Source organism: Sciurus vulgaris (assembly GCF_902686455.1).
Source record: "Sciurus vulgaris genome assembly, chromosome: 10".
NCBI lineage: Eukaryota > Metazoa > Chordata > Mammalia > Rodentia > Sciuridae > Sciurus > Sciurus vulgaris.
The window spans coordinates 46,079,727-46,106,826 of record NC_136470.1 but is presented as its reverse complement, the minus strand read 5'-3'; the positions used below and the strand labels follow the sequence as shown (position 1 = coordinate 46,106,826).

The following is a 27,100-nucleotide window of genomic DNA, read 5'->3' as shown; positions in this document are numbered from 1 at the left end:
TCAAGGTTAAAATTAAGTATAATAAAAGAACTATGAGCAGTTCTTTTCCTTTATACGGACAGAATGATCATTTTGAGTTTCAATATCCTCCTTTGAATTAGAGCCTCCTCCAATGTAGGCAAGATATTGTACTCTGAGAACAGCTCAGAAGCCAAGCTAGAGTCAAATAATTTACTGTGGTAGCTCTCCACAATTTCTGTACAGTCTGCGTGCGAAAAGTTGTGTCAATCTGTGTGTTTCATCTTCATTTTCTAAAGAAGGTACAATTCTTGTGTTAATAACTTGTGACCAAATAATTAATTTTATTATTAAGTACAGCTGTTCTATGTGCAGATTTCAAAAGTTTTTTTCTAATGGCTAAGAGCTCAAACCTCTGGATAAGACTGCTTTGTTAAAATTCTGGTTTGTCCACACCTTAGATGGGTGATCTTACTGAGTCTAATTCTATCCCAATTTCCTTATGTGGAAAATGTCAAAAGCAATATCTCATAGGAGTTGGTTCATCTTTTGATTTCATATTAAGTGGCTGGACAGTGTCTGACACAAGAAATACACTGCAATTATATTCCACCAAAATGAAGGTTGAACCACATCTCCTTAAGATTCATTCAAACTACAAAGAACAAGTTCTTCTTTGAAAATATTGCCTCAACTGCCATTAAATTATGTCCAGTAGGAGTCACTTAGAGATGAACCTGTTGTCCTATGAATATCTGAAGACAACAGGGACCATGGAGTATACGACAGAAAAATAAACAAGGACTATTGAGGAATTATGTGATTTATACCATTTCTATTGTTTTAAGGTCACATTCATTTGGAGTTGTTCATTCAGTTCATCTGCCATGAGAGGAGTGAATAGGCATCAAATATCTGGTCAGCAGTGGTAGAGATGCACATGTCTGGACCTCTCCTTCCTTCATACACCACGTGGGCACCAAGATTCAGATGCATCTGCCTCTTTGCCACCTGATTATTTAGACTAGATAAGCTATTCTCAGAGTAAGTTCCATTTTCAAATACCTAGACTCATCCATCTAGATACATAATAAAAAACATACTTTTACATTTTTTATTCTTTTTAAATGAACTAATTGTTATTTGCATGTCTCTATTTTCTAATATTTCCTCTGGGTATGATGCTAAGGTAAAACACAGCTTTATGATGCCCTTTCCAATCAATATCAGACTATTTGTTTCAAGACAGTAATTAACTTCCTGCTTAATTTGTCACACTTAATTTGAAATTAGGCATGCAAGGCTTTTAGAAACTGTGGTTGTGGTGTTTGCATCTGGCTGAGGCAGTAGCCACTGGCAGTCTTGATTTATCACTCTTCATTTAAATTCCTGTGCCAATGATTTTAGTTCCTAAATGCTGTGACTGGCATTTATGGATTTCAAAATCAAAGTGAAAATAAGCTACAGTTAAGAATTCAACAGCTCAGATCGATGAAAAACGGTTTTATAACTGTGCACCCTGCAGTTAAATCCTAGGGGCTTGACCAAAAAGTGCTTAGTGCTCAGAGACGTTGCTGTGGGAAGACAACCAGTATCCCACTGTAATGGCTGTTTATAAATCACTATCAAAACTGTGCATCTTGTAACAGTGCCATGTAAATTTGCTCCCAGATGGAAACTATTTTTTGCTAAGCCTTCATTTAAAGAACTACACCCAGGAGAAAGCTTTCCCTTTGGTACATCTCATTTTTAATATTCTGCAATCTTTATCAGGCATTGCTCATATTTAAGAAAGTGGAATATAATATTGCTATTAAGACCTAGTCTACAATAGGCTCAAAATTTCCCCCCTAAAATGAAAGTCATGATTCTATAACCTCCTTATCAAACACTGAATGTGGTATAAATCTTAACACAGTGAAGATATGGACACAAAGGATTTATGTGACTTTTCTATACCCCTGGCAGAAACAAACTGTGAAAATTTCTTCTTCCTGCATGGATCCATAATCCCAAGGTTCGATATGACATACAAAGACAATCCAACTGTTATTATTCTTTTAGGGTGAAACTCCCCTGGGAAACATTCCAGCCTGATTAAGCATTCTGCCTTTAAACTAAAGCATTTTAAATCAGTATTTTATAATTTTACACATAACATAAAACTGACTTTTGGGGGGGGGGTACTGGGGATTGAACTCAGGGGCACTCAAACACTGAGTCACATCTCCAGCCCTATTTTGTATTTTATTTAGAGACAGAGTCTCACTGAGTTGTTTAGCACCTTGCTTTTGCTGAGGCTAGCTTTGAAAGCATGATCCTCCTGCCTCAGCCTCCTGAGCCACTGGGATTATAGGTGTGTGACACCACACCCAGCTAAAATAGACATTTTTAAATTCTTTGCCTGCTTTTGGTCCCTAACTATGCAAAACTGTTGAAATGGACCACATCATTCTCTTCCTTTCTTACTTACACAATATGATAGAGAACAGTACTCCCGTATTATGTCTGAATAAGTGTTTGCCATTCATATAGCTATTGAATAGCTACTTTGTATGTGGTGCTTTTTAAGACATTGGGATAGAGGGGAGCCAATAATAAAATACATGAAGAATGTCCAGTCCTCAGAGAGGTTCCATGTCATTTCTGAAAGACCAAAATTACATTTGGAAAGTATTGACCATGGAATGAAGTTTATAGAACCAAGAATACACACAAATTGCTTTGAAGACCCTTTGCTTAGGTATATTTTGGGAAATCAATATATGATAAACCCAGTAATAAGAAATTATAAGGTGAAAGTGATAGTGAAATGAGAAAAAAAAGGAAAGAGGCGGAGACATCCTTACTGCTATGCCTAAATAATTAAAATTGTTTCTATTTATATATTCAGGCTGTTAGTGCAGCATATTTTCTATTTTTCCAAAACCATCAGGATTTTTATTTCTTTTCATAGATAGTCAAATGATTTGGACTGGACATAAGAGGAAAGCCTACTGAGGATACTTCTTTATCTTTTAAAGCAACTGAACAACTCAAAGTCACCATGATAAAGTTTTAAGAATACCTCAAAACATACTATGTCAGGTCTTTAGACAGATCTGTATGTATGGAAAGTTAAAATAAGATTTTAGGAGAATTTTCTTTTAGTGAAGGTGTAGGAAAGATATTTGCATATTTATAAACTGTTATTTTCTTATTATTAGATCAAGTCTTTGTAACCATTTAGAATATTGATTTTAAATATGAAAGCCTTCATACAGTTATAGTTATTGCATATTAGAATGCTCATCATGTTATCTAAAGCACTATATTTATTTTATAGATGAAGAATCTGTGGTCCAGAGATAAATAGTGTGAATTTACAACAGCTGGATAGTAATAGTTTAGGGATTAGAACTCAGAGTTGATCAGATTCTTACCGGCCGTTTTCTGCCTCTATATATGAGTAAACTACTGGACATTTCAACAGAAAAAAATGTAATGGCATTATGAGATATAAGTCTATGAGCATGCAGATGGTAAATAGCAGACTAAACTATGTACATAAGATATGAAATTTGGAGCCCTAGAGACTCTTAAAACCAAATAGACAATCTCTCCTATATATTCTCAAGGCATTCCTGCTTATGTTTACACAGTTGCACACAATGCCTGTTGTAGGTCTGCTCCAGAACAAATAATTTATTAATAGAATACTTATTACTGTTGTCCTTACTGAGCACTTTATGATCAAGGGGAAGGTATCATGGTATTAACACTTCAACAAGTTTGATTTGAATATTGTAGAAATTCTCTGCGTGCATTTGTGTATGGGCTATATTGAATGTATATGTATACACATCCTCACACTCACCTAAGTCACAAAATTTTTAGCAGATATATAATGCATTTTTTATGTGACAAGTGCTGTTAGACCACAGATATATATTTATTGACAACTGAAAAGAAAAGATTGGGACTGGGGATATATAGCTCAGTTGGTAGAGTACTTGCCTTGCATGCACAAGACCCTGGGTTCAAACCCCAGCACCACCAAAAAAAAACGTCTAGAAAAGAAAAGATTACATATAAGTACTGTGATAGGGTAAATATAAAGAGTGATACAAGGATAAGCGTGGCCTAATCACGAAGGATTTTGCAAGACATTTGGAGACATAATCAAAGTATAATCCCACCAACTCAGAGAATTAAAAAATTGCGAGCAATTTCACAATTGTGCAGCTCATTTTTTTAAACTGTATGTAGCCAACAATCTTCAAATATGGATGATGGTATAGACAGTTTTCAGTCATGTTTATACAAATGCAATATTATAATTCTTATTTCCATTCATTTAAGTTTTCATTCTACCTTGTAGACAACACATTTTACTTATTAATTGTTGATGATTATTTAGGGTCTTTACATAGTTCTGTATTTAAAAAATGCATATTGGACTGGTATTACATATCTTAAATATTGATATACAGTAGTGAATATAAAGGGCATAATAATATTAAAGTGCCAGATACACAATGTGATATAACTTTGTAGTTACTTCTTTAGTGATATGAGGACTTTCACCCTAAGCAAGCAGAAGCATGTACCAAAAAAAATTTCCATTTGATGAGAACATATTACCTATTATTGTTGTATCAATTTTCATTTCTCTGAGTTTTAGTAAAAACACAGTAATGTTAACACATATTAGGCAATTACGTGTCTACTGAGATTTGGTAACTTTTGTTCTTTGACAAATTTACCCTGGTCTATTCATTACAAGTGTTTTTTCATAATCCTCTTGTTTGTGCATTTGTGTGGTATTGTGGATTGAACTCAGGACTGCACACATGCTAGGCAAGTGCTCTCCTACTGAGCTGTATCCCCAGCCCTATAATGGCTTTGACATTTAAAATTTCTATTAAATCCACAGTCTTTTGCTTTGTAATCTTAATTTATCTTTTCACTCTATGTATTGTATTTATATTTTGTACCAGGGATTGAACCAGGGATGCTTTACCAGTGAGCAACATCCCTAGATCTTTTTATTTTTTATTTTGAGACAGAGTCTCACTAAGTTGCTTAGGGCCTCCCTAAATTGCTGAGACCAGCTTCAAACTTGCAATCCTCCTGACTCAGCCTTCCAAGTCACTAGGATTAGAGTAGAATGCTACAATGTCTGGCTTATATTTATCTTTTTTTATTATTTTATTGTTACCATTTGTTTGTGTAATCATTTGGAATTTGTTTAGGGTATTTTCTGAGTTAAGGAATTTAACTTGCTGAAGAGAAAGCTTTTTAGTTGAATCTATCCCAGTTATTGATTCTAGCTTTTATTTCTTGTGCTATGGGAGTCCTGTTAAGGAAGTCTGATCCTAGACCAACAAGGTGAAGATTTGGACCTACTTTTCTTCTATAATCTGCAGGGTCTCTGGTCTGATTCCGAGGTCCTTAATCCATTTTGAGTTTAGTTTCGTGCATGGTGAGAGATATGGGTTTAGTTTCATTCTATTGCATATGGATTTCCAATTCTCCCAGCACCATTTATTGAAGAGGCCATCTTTTCTCCATTGCATATTTTTGGCCCCTTTGTCTAGTATGAGAAAATTGTATTTATTTGGGTTTGTGTCCGTGTCCTCTATTCTGTACCATTGATCTACCTGTCTATTTTGGTACCACTACCAGGCCGTTTTTGTTACTATTGCTTTGTAGTAGAGTTGAAGATCTGGTATTGCAATACCCCCTGTTTCACTCTTCCTGCTAAGGATTGCTTTAGCTATTCTGGGTTTCTTATTCTTCCAGATGAATTTCATAATTGCTTGCTCTATTTCTGTAAGGTACATCATTGGGATTTTAATTGGAATTGCATTGAATTTATATAGCACTTTAGGTAGTATGGCCATTTTGACAATATTAATTCTTCCTATCCAAGAACATGGAAGATCTTTCCATCTTCTAAGGTGTTCTTTAATTTCTTTCTTTAGTGTTGTATAGTTCTCATTGTAGAGGTCTTTAGAGTGGGAGAATATCTTTGCCAATCATACTTCAGATAGAGCACTAATCTCCAGAATCTATAAAGAACTCAAAAAACTCTACTCCAAGAATTCAAATAATCCAGTCGACAAATGGGGTAAGGAAATGAATAGACACTTCACAGAAGAAGATCTACAAGCAATCACAAACATATGGAAAAATGTTCAACATCTCTAGTAATAAGAGAAATGCAATCAAAACCACCCTAAGATTCCATCTCACCCCAATTAGAATGGCGATTATCAAGAATACGAGCAACAACAGGTGTTGGGCAAGGATGTGGGGAGAAAGGTACACTCATACATTGCTGGTGGAGCTGCAAATTAGTGCAGCCACTCTGGAAAGCAGTGTGGAGATTCCTTAGAAAACTTGGAATGGACCCGCCATTTGACCCAGCTATCCCATTCCTTGGCCTATACCAAAGGACTTAAAATCAGCATACTACAGAGATACAGCCACATCAATGTTCATAGCTGCTCAATTCCAATAGCCAGACTGTGGACCCAACCTAGATGCCCTTCAATTGATGAGTGGATAAAGAAACTGTGGTATATATATACAATGGAATATTACTCAGCCATAAAGAATGATAAAATTATGGCATTTGCAGGCAAATGGAATAAATTGGAGAATATCATGCTAAGTGAGATAAGCCATCTCAAAAAGCCAAAGGACGAATGATATTGCTAATAAGTGGAGGATGACACATAATGGGGGGAGGGAAGGGTTAGTGTTAGGGTTAGAGTTAGGGTTAGGGAGGGGGGCAAGTATGGAGGAAGGAAGTACTGTATAGAGGGTAAGAGGGGTGGGAGGGGTGGGGGGAAGGGAAAAATAACAGAATGAATCAAACAACATTACTCTATGTAAATTTATGATTACACAAATGGGTATGCCTTTATGCCATGTACAAGCAGAGAAACAACATGTATCCCATTTGTTTACAATTAAAAAAAAATAAAATAAAAAAATTAAAAAAAATTTAAAAAAAGGAATTTAACTTGATTGTGGTAAATAATTGTTTTCCCTCAACAAATTTCATTCAGTGATGTCTATTTTGCCCATTGGTTTTGGATATAGCCTTTATGCTATATTAAAGCTCTTGTGTATTTCAAAACTAGCTCTGTAGCCCCTTGAATCAGAAACTTTTTAATTTCTTTTTGGAGAAACAGATGAATTAATGAGGGGTGAGCTAAATTTTCAAGCTTTAAGGGGACATTCCTGGATGAGAATACATGGCAAAAAAAAGCACATCATTCAAACAGAGCAACACCATAGTTCTTATTCATTAACAACCTCAATATCCTAGAAATAGTAGTCATTTTCAAAATAAAAACTTAAAGCACTGATTTTTGAAAATATTATGTAAACCTTCTACACTGCCTAAGAAAACTTCTAAAATAGAACACTAAACAAAATTTCAACAAAGAAATGAAATCATGAAAAAAGTCTTAATTCTTAAAAAGTAAAAATTTGAAAGTAAAGGGTTTTTAATGCAAACATTAAGTATAGCAATACCATCTGTTTGCCATATCTGTGTTTTATTTAGATAGTATAGAAACTATTTGATTGTTTAAATTCTAATTGCAGCAACTCTTTTTAGTTTTCTAACATACACACAATTGATTTTAGCATCTTTTGACTCTAAAATTATAGTTTTTCCAAAGTGCACAACCTAGTGGCTATAACTTATGTGAAATAAGGGAAAACACTTCCCTCATCTGCATGGGCCTATGGTGCTTCTGGCACATTGAGAATCCATAACCGGTTTATAAGTTACATGAATTAAGTCAGATATAATGAATTCAGTCCCTCCACTGGGACTGTGGGCCACCATAGAAGGAGAAGAAGAAAAATACATGGAAATGGAAAATAAATTAAAATCACTGAGAAAATAAACTGGAAAATTCATAATGAAAAGTTCATAGGATGACATTCAGTTATACATTAGAGTACAAGAATGAGAATCTCTGCTTTGAAGGGTCATTTAAATTTCATTTCATCATAAGAAGGTGATATATGAAAGATGTATCACATAAAAAAGTCTAGTGCAATTTGGTTATTTTTGCATTTCATCCATCATTATGGATTCTTTTACTGAAAGAAATGGGTAACAAAAATTACATGTTATATTAACAATTTATTTTAAAAATTTATTTTTAATAATAAGTTATGTTTTCTGAAATTGGCTATATCTAGTTATTTATTTCTAAAGTACTGATAAATTGTATGACATGACATTTACTGAGAATCTATTTTTATAGTTAAATCAGTAATTAAAGGCTGTACTTTCATAGATTTTCACATAAATCTCTCAGATTTTAACCTCACTATATTTTTATCAAAATTTGACATAAAGTTAATTATTTTAACTTATGTTTCATTGAAAGTACTAAATTATTGAGTACTTGAAAACATGTTATGCATTTTTAGCATATTTATAAAGATTCAGCTTAGTCAAATAAAAGAAGCTATGGCACCCCATAATATTTTAACATGGGATTTCATTTTATGGTTTTCTACAAAATAGATTTTTTAAAAATGAGTCATGTTTTAGTAGAATAAACCATTCCGTTTAAAAGATCTAGATTGCAAATGTTAAGGGGTTGCTTTTATGAGAGAATATAAACCCAATGTTCATCTCTTTTTTGCACACAATTTAGGGGAGTGGCCTTGTTTTCCTCTCTTTCCTGAATGTTCCCTGGAGGTACCATTGATGTCAACAGAATGACCATGGTAGAACATTCAACTTTTGAAATAACATTCTTTTCTTTTCTTTTTTCTTTTTTACCACTGAGCCACATCCCGTGCCCTAATTTGTATTTTATTTAGAGGCAGAGTCTCATTGAGTTGCTTAGCACCTTGCTTTTGCTGAGGCTGCCTTTGAATTCTGGATTCTCCTGACTCAGCCTCCTGAGAAGCTGGGATTACAGACAAGCACCACTGCACCCAGCTGAAGTAAGTATTTTTAAATCCATGAGTCTCATTCTTTTGGAAAGGAATCTTCTACTTCATGGTCCAAAGTTTCCATAGTGCTCTGTGAGAGAATGACAGTGAGGCTGCCATTATCTTGGAAAGGCATCCAAAATATACGTAGTCTGATATATTGTCTTTCTTCTAGTTGTTCCTTTAAGACTTAAGATCATTGATGCATAACACTTGTCTAGTCTACTAGAAGTACAGAATTGAAATAGAATAGATGAAGCTGGGTTTAGGTAATAAATTTGCAAACCAGAAATAATTAGGATTATCTAACTGGAATGTTTTACTGAGTGATTTCCTATCTACAAAAAGTGATGACGCAGAGAGAGTGATCTTCCATCTCCTAAAGCATAATTTACTTTTTCTATTTACCTTTTAAATAGGCTAACATTTACCCCAGAGCAGGAAGATTTTAGGTAAGACTTATGGAAGACCATTGGGGAAGATTCAGATAAATGATACAAGAGGAATGGAAAGAGTTCTTAAAGACTTTTGAAAGGGATAAAATAATATTTATTTGAAAAGGATACATGTGCACCCACCTTACTGGTAGCTCAGCTCCACATTGTCTTGGAATTCTTTCAAGCCTATAGAAATTACTGCCTGACAATGCAAGTGTAAAACTAATATGAGCTGGCAGCAATTAGGTTAATAAAATTCACATGATGGAAAATAATTTATTTTAGGAAATAATTTTGCATATCAATTGTAGTTTAAATTTAATACATAATTAAGTAGCATTTCAAATATAGTTTAGTTGTTCTCTTCTTAATAAATATATCTCACATTTTATAAAACAGTTTTAAAATGAAAACAGTTGTTGAACATTTTAAATATTAAAACTGCTCAGCACATTAAACATGTCTTCTCATAAAACAGAATAAAGAACTTATTCCTCATTTCTAGTACTATGAATGTGCAATTCCTATCTACAACTGTTCAACATATTTATTTTATAAATAGTAATAAAAACAAAAATATAAAATTGAGACAGAAAATAACTATAAATAAACTTGTTAAAATATAATTAGAACCCATAGATAGATAATGATCAATCATCTACTATTTACTTAGAGAATATTTGAAGTAGGAATTTAAAATAGGTGGGCATCCATTAACCTGAGCATTATAAAGTAAAAAGTAACATGTATTTTAGAGATGTAGTGATTCAGCAGAAGAATAAAACCAGTTTTTTAAAGACAAAATGAAAGACAAGTACTTTTCTATTCACGTATTATAAATATATTCATTGTCTTAGAATTTTCTTTAACAAAAGACCATCGAAAAATATGTAGGCTGAATTATACTTAAAAGAAGATACACAAATGATTTCAATGAGTTATGTTATTATTTGAGGGAAACCCACATTCAATCTTGGGGCACACATTATATTGTATTTTAACAACATACATATGGCTGAAACACAAAGGTATCAATAACTGAAACTCAGGTCTATCAGAATGTCAAAATGATTAGAATAGCATTAGGCAAATTACAGAACTTCCTTTCAATTCCTGTTTGTTCCTTTTTAATCTTTCATTACTAAAAGCTTCACTGACTGCCTAACGGAATAAATGTAAAGTCAAACAACTAGGCGTTCTTTCATAAATATAGATAAGTGAAACGTCAACATTCACTGACTGTCATATCACTATTTAATAATTTATTACTTCATACATGTTTTAAGGTACTGAATACTAAGTAATATTTCAGGCTCTCAGTTCTTGAAAATGTATATTGAATCTGATATCATATATTAATTTAGGTCTTTTTTAAATTAGTCTTTTTTTTTTTTTTAATTTAGGCAGGGTCTCACTTTCAAATCTTAATGAAAGCCTATTAGCTGTTCCATAGCAGGCACCCTGTATCACTCAAACATGTATCTTGGGGTATCATAGTCACTGAATGTATTTGTTGCTGAGTAATACATAGAAGTTAATTGGAAAAATCAATGGCATTACTATTCAGTAAAATGTTTTAGGACCAGCCTCAGTGTATAACCCACGCACTTCCATAGCTCCCATGACCATATTGGGGTTTAATGCTCAGATACTACCACTCTAAAAGTTTTAATAGCTTTTATTTTTCTGCTCATGTTTAGTAAGTTAAATCTAATGAGTCAATGGAGCATGCACTTGGAAATTGAAGTCCAAGTTACAAGCAAACCCCTCACCATACGCACAGGATGGGAGCCCCCTGGCATAGTCCCTGCCTATTGGCCATGCAGTCTTCTAATCCCTGACCCTGACCAGTGGGTTAAGCCATGTGGATTGGCAAGTGTGTTGACCTGACGGGCAGTGGGCAGCATTCCTGGGATGCATCCTGCTTTCAGTTGCAGATATGGACATCACAGGATATGGGAAATTATGGGAAGGTCTGCTAGACCTGGGATATCTAGGTGTGTGTGTGTGTGTCTGTGTGTATGTTTGTGTGTGCGCGCACGCACATCAGAATAGCTCTTTCTTTTCTGCAGATTCCATGTCTTAGTAGGGGGTGACCCTTTCACCGAACTTATATAGGGGTCCAGGGAAGAGCAGGTCCTAGGGAAGAGGTTTAAAGATCATTGGGGGCTTTTGTTTTGAATTGGAAAGGCTGCTGGATTGATGAGGAAGGACCCCTGGGAACCTGGGAGCACCTTCATTCTGCTCAAGTTTCCTTGGTCCTGAGGGAATGCTCCCTGGTTGGGGTGTTTCTGAGGGACTTTCTTCCTCCTTTCAACCTTTCTGTGTCTGGCTGACATTCTCTGTTCTAGCCTACTTGAGATAATATCGGGGGCAAGTGTTGGAGTTAGGGTGACTACAGCAAAATGAATTGTGTAATTTCAATAATTTTGAATGAGATAAATGTTCTTATATTAGCATCGATTATAGGCATTAAGCTGTTTAACGAGCAATGGTAAAGTTTATGCTAATAATTGGAAATTTTACTTTTTTTTTTTTTTAACAAATATGGACATTAAATGGAAAGTAAGTAGCACCACAACAAGCTGAGAGAGAAAAAGCACAGAAGAGCTTTATATTTTAGTACCTTTCATGGCCCTTTTTCCTGCTTTTGAACAAAGGGTCCTTCCTGCATTTTCGCTTTTCACAGGGCATTACAAATTAGGTAGCTGGAACTGACTGTTTAGAATCCAAACCAAACAGAAAAGTGCTGAGGAATACATGGAAGAAAAAAAAAACACTATTTAATCTGAAGATGCTATACAGAATTGTGTGAATAAAGATCAGCAATTTGTTTTTTCAGTCATTACAACTGAAGTAATAAATCATTAAGTATGAAGAAATTTCACATTTTAATGATAATCAGAATATCTGTCAACCTTGAAAATCTTTCCATTTTATTTCTATACATTAACATGTATCCAATCCTTATTGATACTTACTTCAAAGCAATAGAGGCTTTTAGAGAATATTAGGAAAAATAAAACCCAATGTTTACTAGTAACTACATATAAAATGGTTATTCAAAATAATCGCTTTGTTTTGTAGTCAGAGTTTAGTTAATGAAATCAAATTAGCTTCCATTTTCAAAACAAAGAGTAACAATGAAATTGGGCTCAATAGTTTTTTAGACAACTGTCTTACCTTGAAGTGGAAACTTACATCATATGATAATTACAGAATATGCAGACTATGATCATATACACTAATCGTCAATTTAGTTAAACATCTGCTAACCACATTCATCTTTTATAAGATTTAAAGCATTTTACTAATCAATCTCTACTAAACCATTAAATTGTCAATGCAATGGGCAAGTCAACAAATAGAAATAGTATCTATTATTTTATACTAAATACTTAGTCATCTTTCCTGCACAATGTGTAAATGAGAATTCCTCAAACAACTGATGACTCTAAAAGTAAGTGGCCTGAAATCAAATTCAGAAGGCAACACATTTCTCCAGCAATGTATGATCACCAAGAACAAAGCATGATTGCTTTTAAAGAATGGGTTAATGTTGATTAAAACCTTTTGCTGAAAATCCTGTAGGCGTAGCCTTAGAGAACTTAATGTGCATGAAATTCAGTATATGGCAAAACTACATAGGCAATAATAGTTTCTTGTTACTTTTCAGACCTGTTCTTGCTTGAATTTAAGGCTTTGCCCTTTTTATGCACACAGCTTAGAATATAAAAAAGGAAATATATTCTCCTTGATTCATGACCTGTTCAAGTATCATGTTATCAAGAGATATTTTGGTTTCTTTTCATAACTCCTCTTCCCATTTACTTTAAAATCTCTTACTTTGTTTAGTTCCTCATGGGATCTATAACAACTTGCCACTAAGATACTATGTTTAAAAAGACAGACATTATTAACTGTTAACTATTTACTCCCTTATATTGTTATATGCTCAGCATACAGAACAGTTTCTGGTGATAGTAAATATTCAATACATATTTTAGAATGAAATAAGTAAATAAATGAAAGACCATCTCATACCAACTCCAATTTTATATTAATGTAGTATTCAGATTTATCGTTACAGATAAATAAGTAGAAGATATTATTGGTCAAATAATAAGTCATCATGCCTTCAAATTGCTTTCATATTGGTTGGGAAAGCAAATAATTAAAAAAAAAACATGAATATGGTCCAATGAGATAGCAGGACATGTAGTATTGTATGCAACTTTTTGGGACAGTTGTTCAATTTTTACAGCTGCTGGCTGGGAGCTGAATCATTGACAAATTGTTAGCATATTAATTTCTAAGATTGTAGGTCCTTTTCTATATCATTCATTTACTCAAAACACACATAACAACAAATGACATTAGACCTAGCAATAAAATGATATTTCATAGAGGAAAAATAAAGCTTACAAATATCCAGATTCTATTTTAATTAAATATTTGGTAGGATCATAAAATCATTTAATGATGATTAAGTAGACTGACACTTCAACTTCTTCCATAAATAAAATATTCAATGCACTTTTTAGGAAATAATACTTTGCCTGAGGAGATAGGAAAATCTTATATTTCAATATAATGGGTCTGTAACTTAGGAATTTGTAATTTGTTTATATATAAGAAATAAGAAAAGTACAAATAGTATAGCATCTCTCTTAGGTAAAATCATGCCTGTTTTAAAAAAAAACAAAACAAAGCTTATGCCTTATGTTTAATGTATTACTAATAACCATTTAAAAATTTCATGCTTATTTTTAAAATTTGGATAGAGTTGCACAGTTTTTAAAAGAAAGAATATTTGTTATCAGCATTTCTGAGAACAATGGGGACTGTAAGAGATACCCAGAAATAAAATGCGTTAAAATACAGATATAAATATGAATGAATGTCTACAGTGTCCCTAATTGTCCCTAATTACCTACTCCAGCAGCACACTAAAAAAAAGCTTGGCATTTGAAATAGAATGTATTTACAAAATGCAGTGAACTGTACATCAAAAAGACATATCAAATTTATGAATATATAGAGACTTTTGTTGATTTAAATCTATTTTCAATGTCAGTTCAATTAATTATTGCTGATAGCACAATTACATAAGTCTGCAATCAGATGTGAGCCTAAGGCAGACCTATATACAGTAGTCACCCAAGGTCAGAGACAGGGGTGTTGTATTATTTTAAGAGGGCAATGAGTCAGATGACTGGCTTTTGACAATAATTGGTTTAAAGACCCTTTAGCAAATATCAGCAGAATTGGTTTGTAATTTAGCATGTCTTTCACTTTGAACATACTCCTTAAAGGTTTTTGCATGTGTCAGGATTTCTACAAACATAATTTGTTTCAGGTTGACTATCCAAGATTAACATTTTCCTTTACTGCTTACTACCTGAATAATTACTTTTTACTGAAGGACACACCTTAGTTTTCTTATCATGCACTGAAGATTAAAATCAAGTGTTTTCTAGGTGTTGCTTTCTTGTTTTGCTCCCTAATGAAACACCTTTCAAGCTTATTTAAATAAACTATGAAAAAAAAAAGATTCCAAATATAGCTCTAAGGGATTGGGGAAGTTAGTTAATTAAGATTTATTGCAAAGATTCCTAATTATGAGAGTCATAGTCTTAACTCTATAATCTTATTTATCCAACTGGAATCAGAATAATCAAGGAACATTCCACCTAACTGCAGCTAAGTGATTCTAAGTGATTTGGAAAGACCTTTTTTTTTTTTTTAACATTTGTTTAATTATTTACAGTCAGCAAACAATTAAGTCAGGGTTGTTTAATGTAGTTTTTCTTAATATTTCTTATATGAGAAATACATTCATTGGAAGAAAAGGCAAACCAGTGCAAGCTTCCACTTTAGTTTTGTGTCCCCACACTATGCATTCATGGAGTAGAAAAGCATTACTGATACAATTATCAATAATTTTTGGTATCTAATATTTCACTTCCATGCTCATACAGGTATGACCTCATGAACAATATTATTCTGCTTTCTTTTCTCCACCTTTGGTTCTTGCCATGTATCATTGTCTTCTAATAAGTGATTGTTTTCCTAATTTTTTTCATCTATTTTACTGACACCCAGTCATGTTTCCAGATTTTAGATTAACTTTTCAGTTCCTTTCCTATACACATATTTAATGTATAAAACATATATTATACATAAGCTAATATAAATAATACATATAATATATAATATAAAATACATTATGTATGTTATATTTTTCAGCATATTTATTTATGCCCATAGATACATCAACATGTCTAATCCCTCAGTTTCTCAGGCCCTGTGTGGTTCTTCTATTCAGGATTCCTTCTTTTCTCCCAGGTTCATTTTGCCTAATCACATTCCATTCACCCCTCAGAACCTAACCCAATCTAAACATTACTTTTTTGGGAAGATCCACTCTTATCCTCCAGCATTCAGAGTACCCTGGGTTTCTCTTTAACTGGATTTACATAGCACTAATTACATTTTTTGTGAAATTATTCATTATTGGCCTTTCCATCAGACGTTGAAGTTCATAAATGCCCATTCAGCATTCTACACAAGGAATACACTAAAAAATGTGGAAGAAGTCAACAATTTATGAATCACACTTATCACTGTCTGTTTGGTATAAAGTAATGATATGTAATCTACAGAAAATAAAGCAAAACATTTTACTGTGGTCCCTATAATCCAATGAATTCTGATGTGTATCAGATATCTACGGGAATTGCCTCTCAATCACTTGAAAGAGAATTCCTTCCCAAAGACACTCCAAGTGAAGTGAAGAGAAATCCCTTCGTCTATTTGAACTGTGAAATTATCTTATTAAAGGCTATACACAATGACAATTGAAACTTGGTTCTAGGACAATCAGGTTTTATAAACTCCTTTTAAATTCAACACTAAGCCCTGACCATTTTGAATAATATGTGGCACATTCACAGATTTAATGATTTCATATGCTACCATTGCCTGATACATCTGCATTTTCACAGATGTGATTCTCTCAGAATTTCAGGCACAAAGAGAAGAAGCTTTCTTGTATCATCACATGGAGGTAGCTGTTCAGATATAGGCTGGTCATAATATTTTATTAAATATATATGTCGCAGTTTTAGTTGAAGATCTTTATGTACTTTCAAATAAAATTTAAATATATTTAGATTCTTTTTAATTTTTTATTTGTTCTAATTAGTTATACATGACAGTAGAATACATTTATGTACTTTGATATATTATATATAAATGGGGTATAATCTCTCATTTTTCTGATTGTACATGTTGTAGAATCACATCCGTCATGCAGTCATATATGTACATAAAGTAATGTCTGTTTCATTCTACTATCCTTCCTATCCCCATATCCCCTCCCCTCCTTTCACTCCCCACTACCTAATCTAAAGTAACTCTACTCTTCCCTTGCCCCCTCCCCCCATTGTGGAATTGGTATCTGCATATCAGAGAAAACATTAGGTCTTTGGTTTTTTGGAATTGAGTTATTTCACTTAGCATGATATTCTCCAACTCCATCCATTTAATGGCAAATGCCATCATTTCATTCTTCTTGAAAGCTGAGTAATATTCCATTGTGCCCACATTCCTTGTGTGTGTGTGTGTATATATATATATATATATATATATATATAGTGAGCATGTGTGTGTGTGTGTGTGTATATATATATATATATATCTCACATTTTCTTTATCCATTCCTCTATGGAAGGGCACTTAGGTGTGGTTCCATAGTTTTGCTATTGTGAGTTGAGCTGCTATAAACATTAATGTGGCTGCATCACTGTGATATGCTGATTTTAAGTCCTTTGGGTATAAACCAAGGAGTGGGATAACTGGGGTTAAATGATGATTTCATTCCAAGTTTTCTGAGGAATTCCATACTGCTTTCCGTAATAGTTGTGCCAATTTGCATTCCCACCAGCAATGTGTGAGTGTACTTTTCCCCCCACATCCTCACCAACATTTATTGTTGCCTGTATTCTTGATGACTGCCATTCTGACTGGAGTGAGAGGGAATCTTAGCTTTGATTTGCATTTCTCTAATTGCTAGAGATGTTGAACAATTTTTTACGTATTTGTTTGATCAATTATATTTCTTCTACTGTGAAGTGTCTGTTCATTTCCTCAGGCCATTTATTGATTGGATTATTATTTTTTTGGTGTTAAGTTTTTTGAATTCTTTATATATCCTAGAGATTAATGCTTTATATGAGGTGCATGTGGTAAAGATTTTCTTCCAATCTATGTCTTCTCCACATTATTGATCGCGTCTTTTGCCAAGAAGAAATTTTTAAATTTTAATCCATCGCGTTTATTGATTCTTGATTTTACTTCTTGTGATTTACAGGTCTTGTTAAGAAAGTCAGATCTTAGGCTGACATGGTGAAGATCTGTGCCTATTTTTTCTTATAGTAGGCACAGGGTCTCTGTTCTAGTGCCTAAGTTTTTGATCCACTTGGAGTTGAGTTTCATTCAGGGTGAGAAATAGGAGTTTAATTTCATTTTGTTACATGTGGCTTTCCATTTTTCCCAGTACTACTTGTTCAATAGGCTATCTTTTCTCAAGTGAATGTTTTTGGCACCTTTGTGTAGTATGGGATAACTATATTTGTGTGGTTTTATCTGTGTCTTCTATTCTGTACCATTGGTCTACATGTCTGTTTTGGTGTCAATATCATGCTGTTTTTGTTACTATAGCTCTGTAGTACAGTTTAAGGTCAGGTATTGTGATGCCTTCTGCTTCACTTTTCTTGCTAAGAATTGCTTTGGCTATTCTGTGCCTCTTATTTTTCCAAATGAATTTCATGATTGCTTTTCTAGTTCTATGAAGAATGTCATTGCAATTTTAATAGGAATTGCATTAAGTCTGTATAACACTTTTATTAGTAGGGCCATTTCTGACAACATTAATTAACAGATAAACCCTGAGCCATGCTAAGGAAGAGAAAAAGAGAGAAAACTCAAATTACTAAAATTTGGATGATAAAGGAAATATCACAATAGGTATAACTGAAATACAGAAGATAATTAGAAACTATTTTGAAAATTTATACTCTAATACAATAGAAAATATCAAAGACATTGACAAATTTCTAGTGACATATGACCCACCCAAACTGAATCAGGAGGTCATACATGATATAAACAGATCAATTTAAAGCAATGAAATAGAAAACACCATCAAAAGCTTACCCATCAAGAAAAGCCCAGGACCAAATTGATTCTCAGCCTACTTCTACAAGACCCTCAAAGAAGAATTAACAGCAATACTCCTGAAAATATTCCATGAAACAGAAAAGAGGGAACATTTCCAAACTCATTCTATGAGTCTAGTATTACCCTGATACCAAAATCAGACAAAGACACATCAAGGAAAGAAAACTTAAGACCAATATCCATGATGAACATCGATGCAAAAATTCTCAAAATTCTGGCAAGTTGCATACAAAACATATTAAAAAGACAGTGTACCACAATCAAATGGGGTTCATCCCAGGAATGCAAGGTTGGTTCAACATATGGAAATAGATAAATGTAACCCATCATATCAAAAGACTTAAAAACGAGAATCAGAGGATCATCTCAAGAGACGTAGAAAAAGCATTTGACAAAATACAGCACCTTTTCATGCTCAAAACACTAGAAAAACTAGGGCAGTAGGAACATACATCAACAGCGTTAAAGCTATATAAGCTAAACACAAGACCAGCATGATTCTAAATGGGAAAAAAATTGAAAGCATTCCCTCTAAAAACTGGAACAAGATAAGAGTACCCTCTTTCAACACTTTTATTCAATATCATCATTGAAACTCTAGTCAGAGTAATTAGACAGAAGAAAGAAATTAAAAGGAGGGCTGGGATATAGCTCAGTTGGTAGAGTGCTTGCCTTGCAAGCATAAGGCCCCAGGTTCGATCCCCAGCACCACAAAAAAAAAAAAAAAAAAAAAAAAAAAAAAAAAAAAAAAATAGAAAAAAGAAATTAAAAGGATACAAATAGGAAAAGAAGAATTCAAACTATCACTATCTGCCAAAGACATGAGTCTATATTTAGAAGATCCAAAAAATTCCTCCAGAAAACTTATAGAACTAAAAAATGAATTCAGCAAAGTTGCAGGATATAAAATCAAGACCCATAAATCTAATGCATTTCTATACATCAGCAATGAATCCACTGGAAGGGAAATTAGGAAAACTACCCCCATTCACAACAGCCTCAAAAAATTAAAATACTTGGGAATCAATCTAACAAAAGAGGCGAAAGACTTCTACAATGAAAATTACAGAACACCAAAGAAGGAAATATAAGAAGACCTTAGAAGACGGAAATATATTTAGATTCTTCATTACCATTTATATCTAAGATAAAGTCAAATAAACAATAATAGTTTCTTAATATTTTTCAACTAGGACATACTGATGAGGATTATTTAATGATATTATCCTTCCAGAATGTATAGTCTCAAAATGTGGACATTGTATTTTATTTCAAGATCAATATATCTATTTTTTTACATACAGTAACATATTACTAATGAATAAGATCAACTTTAAAATTGAAAACCAATTTATATCCTATTCTGATGAGTACAAAAGTAGACTAAAATGTATAATAATCCTAGAATGAAAGGATACTATATGTTTGAAATTATGTAAATACATTTATATTTTCAAATTAAAGATGATATATTGTTAAGCTTCTAAATTTAATTGTTTTCACCCCATAGCTAAGAATGGTTATATTGAGTTTTTGTGGGCTATAAATATATATATGTGTGTGTGTGTGTGTGTGTGTGTGTGTGTGTGTGTGTGTGTGCGTATTTTTCCTTTTTGGTGCCAGGATTTCACCCAAGGGTGCTTAACCACTGAGCCACATCCCAAGCCATTGTTTTTTTTTTTTTTTTTTTTTTGAGGCAGGGTCTCAGTATGTTGCTTATAGCCTTGCTAATTTGCTGAGGCTGATTTTCAACCTGTGATCTTTCTGTCTCAGCCTCCAGATCCACTGGGATTATAGGTGTGCACCTCTATGCTCAGCCAATTGGATTATATTTTTGTTGTAGGTGACAGCAATAAAAGTCTCAGAAATAAACTGCTAAAGCAGAGAGTAACAGAAGACCATAATGTGCTTTTCAGTGATGACACAGTTGACAAGGTTTTGTACCTACTAAAGGAGAAAGGGAAAGGGAAAAAGAGGAAATGAGAATTCCATTTTGAACAACCACAAATCAAATTCTATGATGTAAAGCTATTTTCTAAATGAAAGGGAAAATTGCTTAGTAAATTAAAAAAAAAAAAACTGTAATCGTACAATAGTATTTGACTTTGCTTCATTCATTAGAGGCATTTCAGAAGGTTATCAGTAAGTGGATTTATGGGTATTTTGAATTAACTTCATATCCATTTCTTATGCTTTTAGTAAAATTTTAGTTTTCTTCCTATACATTTGTAGATTAAATAACGTTTTTAACTTTGTGTTTTAAAGTATTTTAGGTTCGAAGAAATTTGAAAAAAAAATTATAGGAAAGTCCTGTACACCCTTTGTCCAGTCTCTATCAATGTCAACTATTTGCATAGTAGAACCAGAAAACTGAAAGTTGACGTTATTACAATCCACAGTGTTTGTGTGTGTGTGTGTGGGGGGGGGCTACGTAACTCCATGCATATCATCACATACATAGCTTCCTGAAACTACTGCCACAATCAAGATATATAAACGTGTCATCCCCGGAGGGCTCCTTCCCACTATTCCTTCATATCCCTATCAGTTTCCCCAAAAAGTATAACCTCTGGCAACCACTAATCTATTCTCCATCTCTACAGACACACTATTTTAGGAATGCTCTATGAGTGGAATCACATAGTATGCATTCTTTTGAGATTAGCCTTTTCAGTTAGCACAATACTTTTGAAGTCCACCCACGTTGCATATACGTATAGTTGGTTCATTTTAAAAGCAACTATATACTGTCTGAATTGTGCACACCCTACTTCCCCTTAAAATTCATGTGGAATTCCTAATCCTTAGGACTTCAGAATGCTGACCTTATGTTGTGAAAGGCCATAAAGAGGAATAAAGGTAAAATTAGGTCTTATGAGTGTGTCCTAAACTAATATCTGCCATGTTTATAAGTAGAGTATATTAGATTAGACACAAACGGAAACAATCCTATGAAGACAAGGGAGAAAACAGTCATCTTTGTATAAGCCAAGGGGACAGGCCTCAGAATGAAATCAACCCTGCTGACAATTTGATCTTGGACTTTGAGCGTACGAAATTGTCAGAAAATAAATGTATATTCCTTATGTGGTATTTGCTATGGCTTCTCTAGAAAATTAAAACAGAGCATAAAACTACTTTTGTTTTTATAAATTTTTATCATATACATGTACTCATTTATAATACCTTTCTTTTTAGGAGGTGCTGGGAATTGTACCTAAGTTCTCAAACATACTAGGCAAGCACTTTACCACTGAGCTCCATATCCAACCTCATTCATAAAACCTTCTGCTGTAAGGTAATCACTCATGTATTCATATAATTTGTGAACACACCTCAAAATGATATAATTTGTGAACACACCTCAAAAGGAGTTGTTTTTTAGAATTTCTGAAGCTTTTCCTATATCGTGTTCTGCAATATAATCATGTTATGGGGAATTAAACAGTATATACTTATAAAAATCAGAGAAGTTTTTATGGCTGATGATACAACAATAGAAACTTATAGTGTTATAAAGTGAACATAATAATTAAATTAATCAGATATTTAAGAGTTTATTTGTCACAAACTATACATAAATACCATTTGCACACATTTATATATATACACATATATATGTATATATGGGATGCATTTTTGCTATTTTTTAGAGTGGATCAGGCTGGCTGGAATGCTTTTCTAATACAGCCATGAATTACAATTAAAATAACTTCTGACTACTATTTGCTGTATTTGACATGGAAAAGGAATAGCAGCATGAGAGGCAATTAAAATCAACTCATTTAGTAACATATTATTTATGGCTCATGTCTGGTGGTAAGCAATATGGACTTATTAAGAGGTATTGTTATATGATTATATTAACAACAAATACATACACATTAGGGAGAAGCATTGTATCTTATTAGCTGTATTTCTAAGAAGTAATATCAAAAATATCTTTCTGCATCTTAAGAACAAGAGCAAAAACCAAAAAATCTTGTCTGTCCTGCATAGCATATATGGTTGCATTGCACCTAGGGTGAATACAGGTCCATCAGGGCTATTGTGCTTAAGAAAGAATTATGCATCTTTTGAGAGAATAGCAGTGGAACTTACCATCTTGATCCGTGGTCACTGTAATAGCTGTGAACGGTTTGGGAGAAAAACTCAACTCGGAAACTCCATTCATGGCTTCTATTTCAAAGGTGTAATTCACGTGAGACACAAAGTCAAGCACTACCACGGAATTGTTGATCAGGCCAGTGTGTCTTGGGATGAAGCGGAGTCCTCCACCACAGTCCTCACACTGGCTGGGATCTAAGCCACATTTCTTACAGATTACACTGTATGTGAGATCTTTTCTCCCTCCTGTATCACTTGGTGGGCTCCATTCCAAAATAAGGGCTGTTTCATTGATGTTAAAAACCACATTCCTAGGAGCAGAAGGTGGCCCTAGAGAAAAGCAATTAAAAAAACAAATGTACATGTATAGGACAATCAATGATGGTGCTAAATTGAAAACTTCATCAACAAGTATTAGTTAGTCATTTACATTAGTTTGAGCTCTTTCTCTTATGGGAATTATAAAGACCATATGTTTAAAAATATCTGATTAAGTCTAGTGAGGAAGGAGTCTTTAGAAAGTGAAAGCAGTCTGCAGTCTAACTTTGAGTATATGAATTCCAATATTTAATGCCAAAGACAGCAAATGTCCAAAAGATATGGTAACTACATTCTTAAATTTGCTGAATGAGAATACATAACAAAAATTAGTTTGAGTTACATGATAGCTTCAATTATTATCTTACTAAATATATCATTTTCAAAATTTGAAGAAAATAAAAACACGCATACGTATAACACATGGTATTCAGATTTTCAATCTTCATACTGTGGTTGGTATGTAGCTAAAATCTCCATTTATTACCTTTGGCAATAACTCAGAATCTGTTCCCCAAAGACTAAGAACAAATGAACATGAATTTAGAGTGGGCAGAAAATGTAGAAGAGAAATGGAAATTGGGGGCAGCAGAAACCCTTTATGAGTGTCTTGCCAATGTGAAGATACAAAAGCATTATATGGCAGGGATAAAAAGAGCTATACATAATATATGGTCGCTAGACTTTTACTTAAATTAACTTTATTAAACACAAATAATTATGTCCTTAAATATGTGTTCCTAAAAGAATTGTACACAATTCTCTTCTCATAAAGCCGCATTAACCAAACTGTCCAGAAGTGAGTGAGAATTTTCTTTCTCCTTAGTTTTCCAGACAGATCACACTACATAGACTACTTAACAGACTTTCATTAGCTCAATCTTTTAAAATTATGCCAATGATTCTTTAGACTTCTCTGAGTCCTTCAAACTTCAGTCTCTTATCATTTACTGATCATATATTACCTGAAGGTCTACAGTGTCAGACACTGTGCTAAATGCTGTATATGAAGTACCACAGAAGTCATACACTGTGAGAGCAGAGCTTAAGATGGATACTTTAAAAAATAACTCACAGTATAAGTGGCTGAACAAAGAATAAATCTGTGCCATTTTTTAAAAGGATTCCTTTTAAGAAATCTAAATCAACTGTCTAAATTTCTGTTACCAAGAAAATCTACTTAGAAAGTGTGAAAGATATCTTCTGCAACATGCTCTCTAGAAATTAGATTTTGTGTAGGCTTCTTTTGGATTTCAAGCAATAGTCATTCATTCATTAAATAAATATTTTGTTTAGTGACTCCTTTGAGGTAGATACTATGCTGGATATGCAACTTAGAGTGGTAAACCTGGCAGACATTATAACTTCTTTCTTCTTGTTATTTACATTTAATGGACTGGCTAGATAAACATATGTATATAAGCAAACAAATGAAATGTAAATTATAAAAAATATAATCATAGAAATTAAAGGACAGGAATTAAAAACCTTCAGTTGGACTCCTACTTTTGTTAACGTTCTATGGAAATATTGTAGAAGTGAGGGGAAGGGTGTGCAGAGGGATGGGGAGAATATTGGAAGTTAAAAGGTATAGTTTTCAGTCAAGAAAGATCTTTAAATAGTCATGGAACTAGCAGAAAAGCAATGTGGCTAGAGTGTGTGGAGTGAGTTTTAAGGAACAGGAAGGGGCTATATTTTGCTGTACTACTGAACTCACTGAAATGAATATGGAAATTTTCCTATGCACAACAGGAAGAAACAAATTTTATGCATGGAAAGAATGTGTTTTAAGAATAACATTCTGGCTGCAGTGGTCTGAGTAAAAGGCGGAACAGCAGCGAGATCTGTTAAGCAGAGTTAAAATAGCATAATATTAACTATAAATCCATGTGACTCAAGATTGGCTTTGAGATATGAAGAAGTGTTATGATATATTTTCCTTTTTCTTTCTGCTAGATCCTCATGTCAACAGTCTGTAGGGTAGGTTCCTCAGCCACCTGTATGCATGTTATCTACAACTAGACCTAGAAATGTGATGGGTAGTGCTTCTAAAGGTTGCTAGGTGTCTTGATTTATGCTGTTTTGTGTCCCAGAGGGTTTAGAGAAATGTATGCCTTCAATAGGGTAAATATGGAGGAGATTATGAACTTGAGCACAGGGACAAAAGTGTTTTTTTTTCCTTCAAACTAGACTTATGCCTGGGAGATAAAATTCATTATCATTATCATAATAATGTCTTCCTACAGAATGACATATTCATATTGTTAGTTTCTTTTCTTATTTATAATGGAAAACATGAATTATTATTCACTTATATCTCCATGACTAGGAAGAATGTTATCAATTATATTATGGGTGTCTACAAGTATATAACTGTCCGCCTGGAGATACTTAGAAAAAAACAGAAAGACCAACACCCTTCTTACTCAAGGGCCCTCATACCAATTTGCATGACGATTAAATAGCTTTTTAATTGCTGTTAAATTATGCCAGCTAAACTGTGATTTCATGCAAATATTAAGCTGTAATGACATGCAGTGAATCATTTACTAAGATTTAAAACTTGGAACAAAGACAATTAATTCTAATCCTCAGATTCACTGAATTATGTGTCACTGGGCTTTTATGAATGTGGCCTGATTGCTTTGTTATCATTTATAAATTATACAAAGATTATGTGACACATTGAAAAAATAACTTGGCAGGAATAATCCTTTTGGAGACATCTGTATTAAAAACTCTCAGGGATTTCCTCATGTTGACTTTTTTTCTTTGAAGGAAACAAACAATTCACATAAGCATTCTCCACCCTTTGCCCTGAAGACTAACTTTACAAAGAAAATGGCAATTATTCCAATGTGCAACTAGCAATTTTTCAAACTCATCATATAATAAATCTTATATAAAACTGTATTACTTCTATTAGTCTTTCTACAATTTTACTTCTTCTAGTTTTTCAATAATTTTTTCTACTAGTGTTACTACTAGAAGACAATTCTTTGCTTCACTTTGGATTTCCCCTTAACACTTTTAAAGAATAAAGGAATAGCTTTCTAACAGTGACATTTATGAGAAGCTTCCAGCAACAGTGTTTCTCCCCTGCCCAGGAAAGCCTATGGCTTAGCAGGCTCCCATCTTCTTGAATAGCAGAAGCCAATCATGCTTTGGTTTTTATTCCATTTTATTTTATTTTCAGTATTTATGTAAACTTTTAAAAACATAAATGGGTTCCCCATATATTTCTGTACAATATCTCTAGTCCCAAGAGATATCAAATAAAATTGAGTTCAGTGCTTGAAGAAGACTCCACTGGCCGATTATGCCTGAAACAAAATGTAACACAATTGCTTCATTTTGTTGACTCTAACATTTCCCCAACATTTGTTCATAAGATCTTCTTTTCCAAAAAGCAACTGGAGGATACTAGTATTGTGCAGAGCACCCTTAAATAAAGGTTGATACAGAAGGAGAACAAGCTTAAGGGTCCTATTTCAGATACTGTGGTGTACATTTATATTTCATGTTTATAATCATAAAAACGTTAACTAAAAAGTGGGAATTTTTTCATATTGATGTAAGAATAACTGTTCACACTTTAACTCTATTGTTTATGGTGGTTTGTGGATGCATTTTTTGCCTGTAAGAACAAAAAAAGTTTTGATCTGAGGATAGAAAGTTATGAAAGGGTGTTCCTTATTAAATTCTATCAGTTCTTAAGTTACTATTTTCATTAGTTTAATGGCTTCCAGGAAGCCCTGGTACAGTTTCCTAAATGAAAGCAAATTTATTCATGTTTGAGCTTATAAATGAGAGAAAAATAGTTTTATGCTAACCTGAGTCAAAGAAATGTTAAAAGCACATACTGAACCATCTAAAAATGTTTTGGTAAATATTTTTGCAAATGAGTAAGATTGTAATCCTTACCAAAGAAAGATAAATGCATTGGTACAAATGAAAAAAGTACAATCTCAGATATTAATATTGTACTAAAACATGTTTTCAGGTCTATGTATGGATACAATTTAAAACCTTTAAATTTCACCCTTGTATCACTATTAATTTTAACTTTTATGTGTAAT

The 27,100-nt window shown here is 33.3% G+C and overlaps 1 protein-coding gene across 4 annotated transcripts in view; it reads right to left on the bottom strand.

Moving 5' to 3' along the window:
- The window catches only part of EPHA6 (EPH receptor A6), an 889,912-nt gene that overhangs the window by 447,018 nt on the left and 415,794 nt on the right, over window positions 1-27,100 (bottom strand). For 3 of the 4 annotated variants that reach the window (XM_079100537.1, XM_079100534.1, XM_079100535.1), the window contains one exon: window positions 22,698-23,033. In XM_079100537.1, coding sequence (XP_078956663.1) covers window positions 22,698-23,033 — 336 coding nt within the window. Of the gene's footprint in view, window positions 1-11,932; window positions 12,103-22,697; window positions 23,034-27,100 lie in introns of those variants that run through there. The other variant, XM_079100536.1, reaches the window with a different exon arrangement.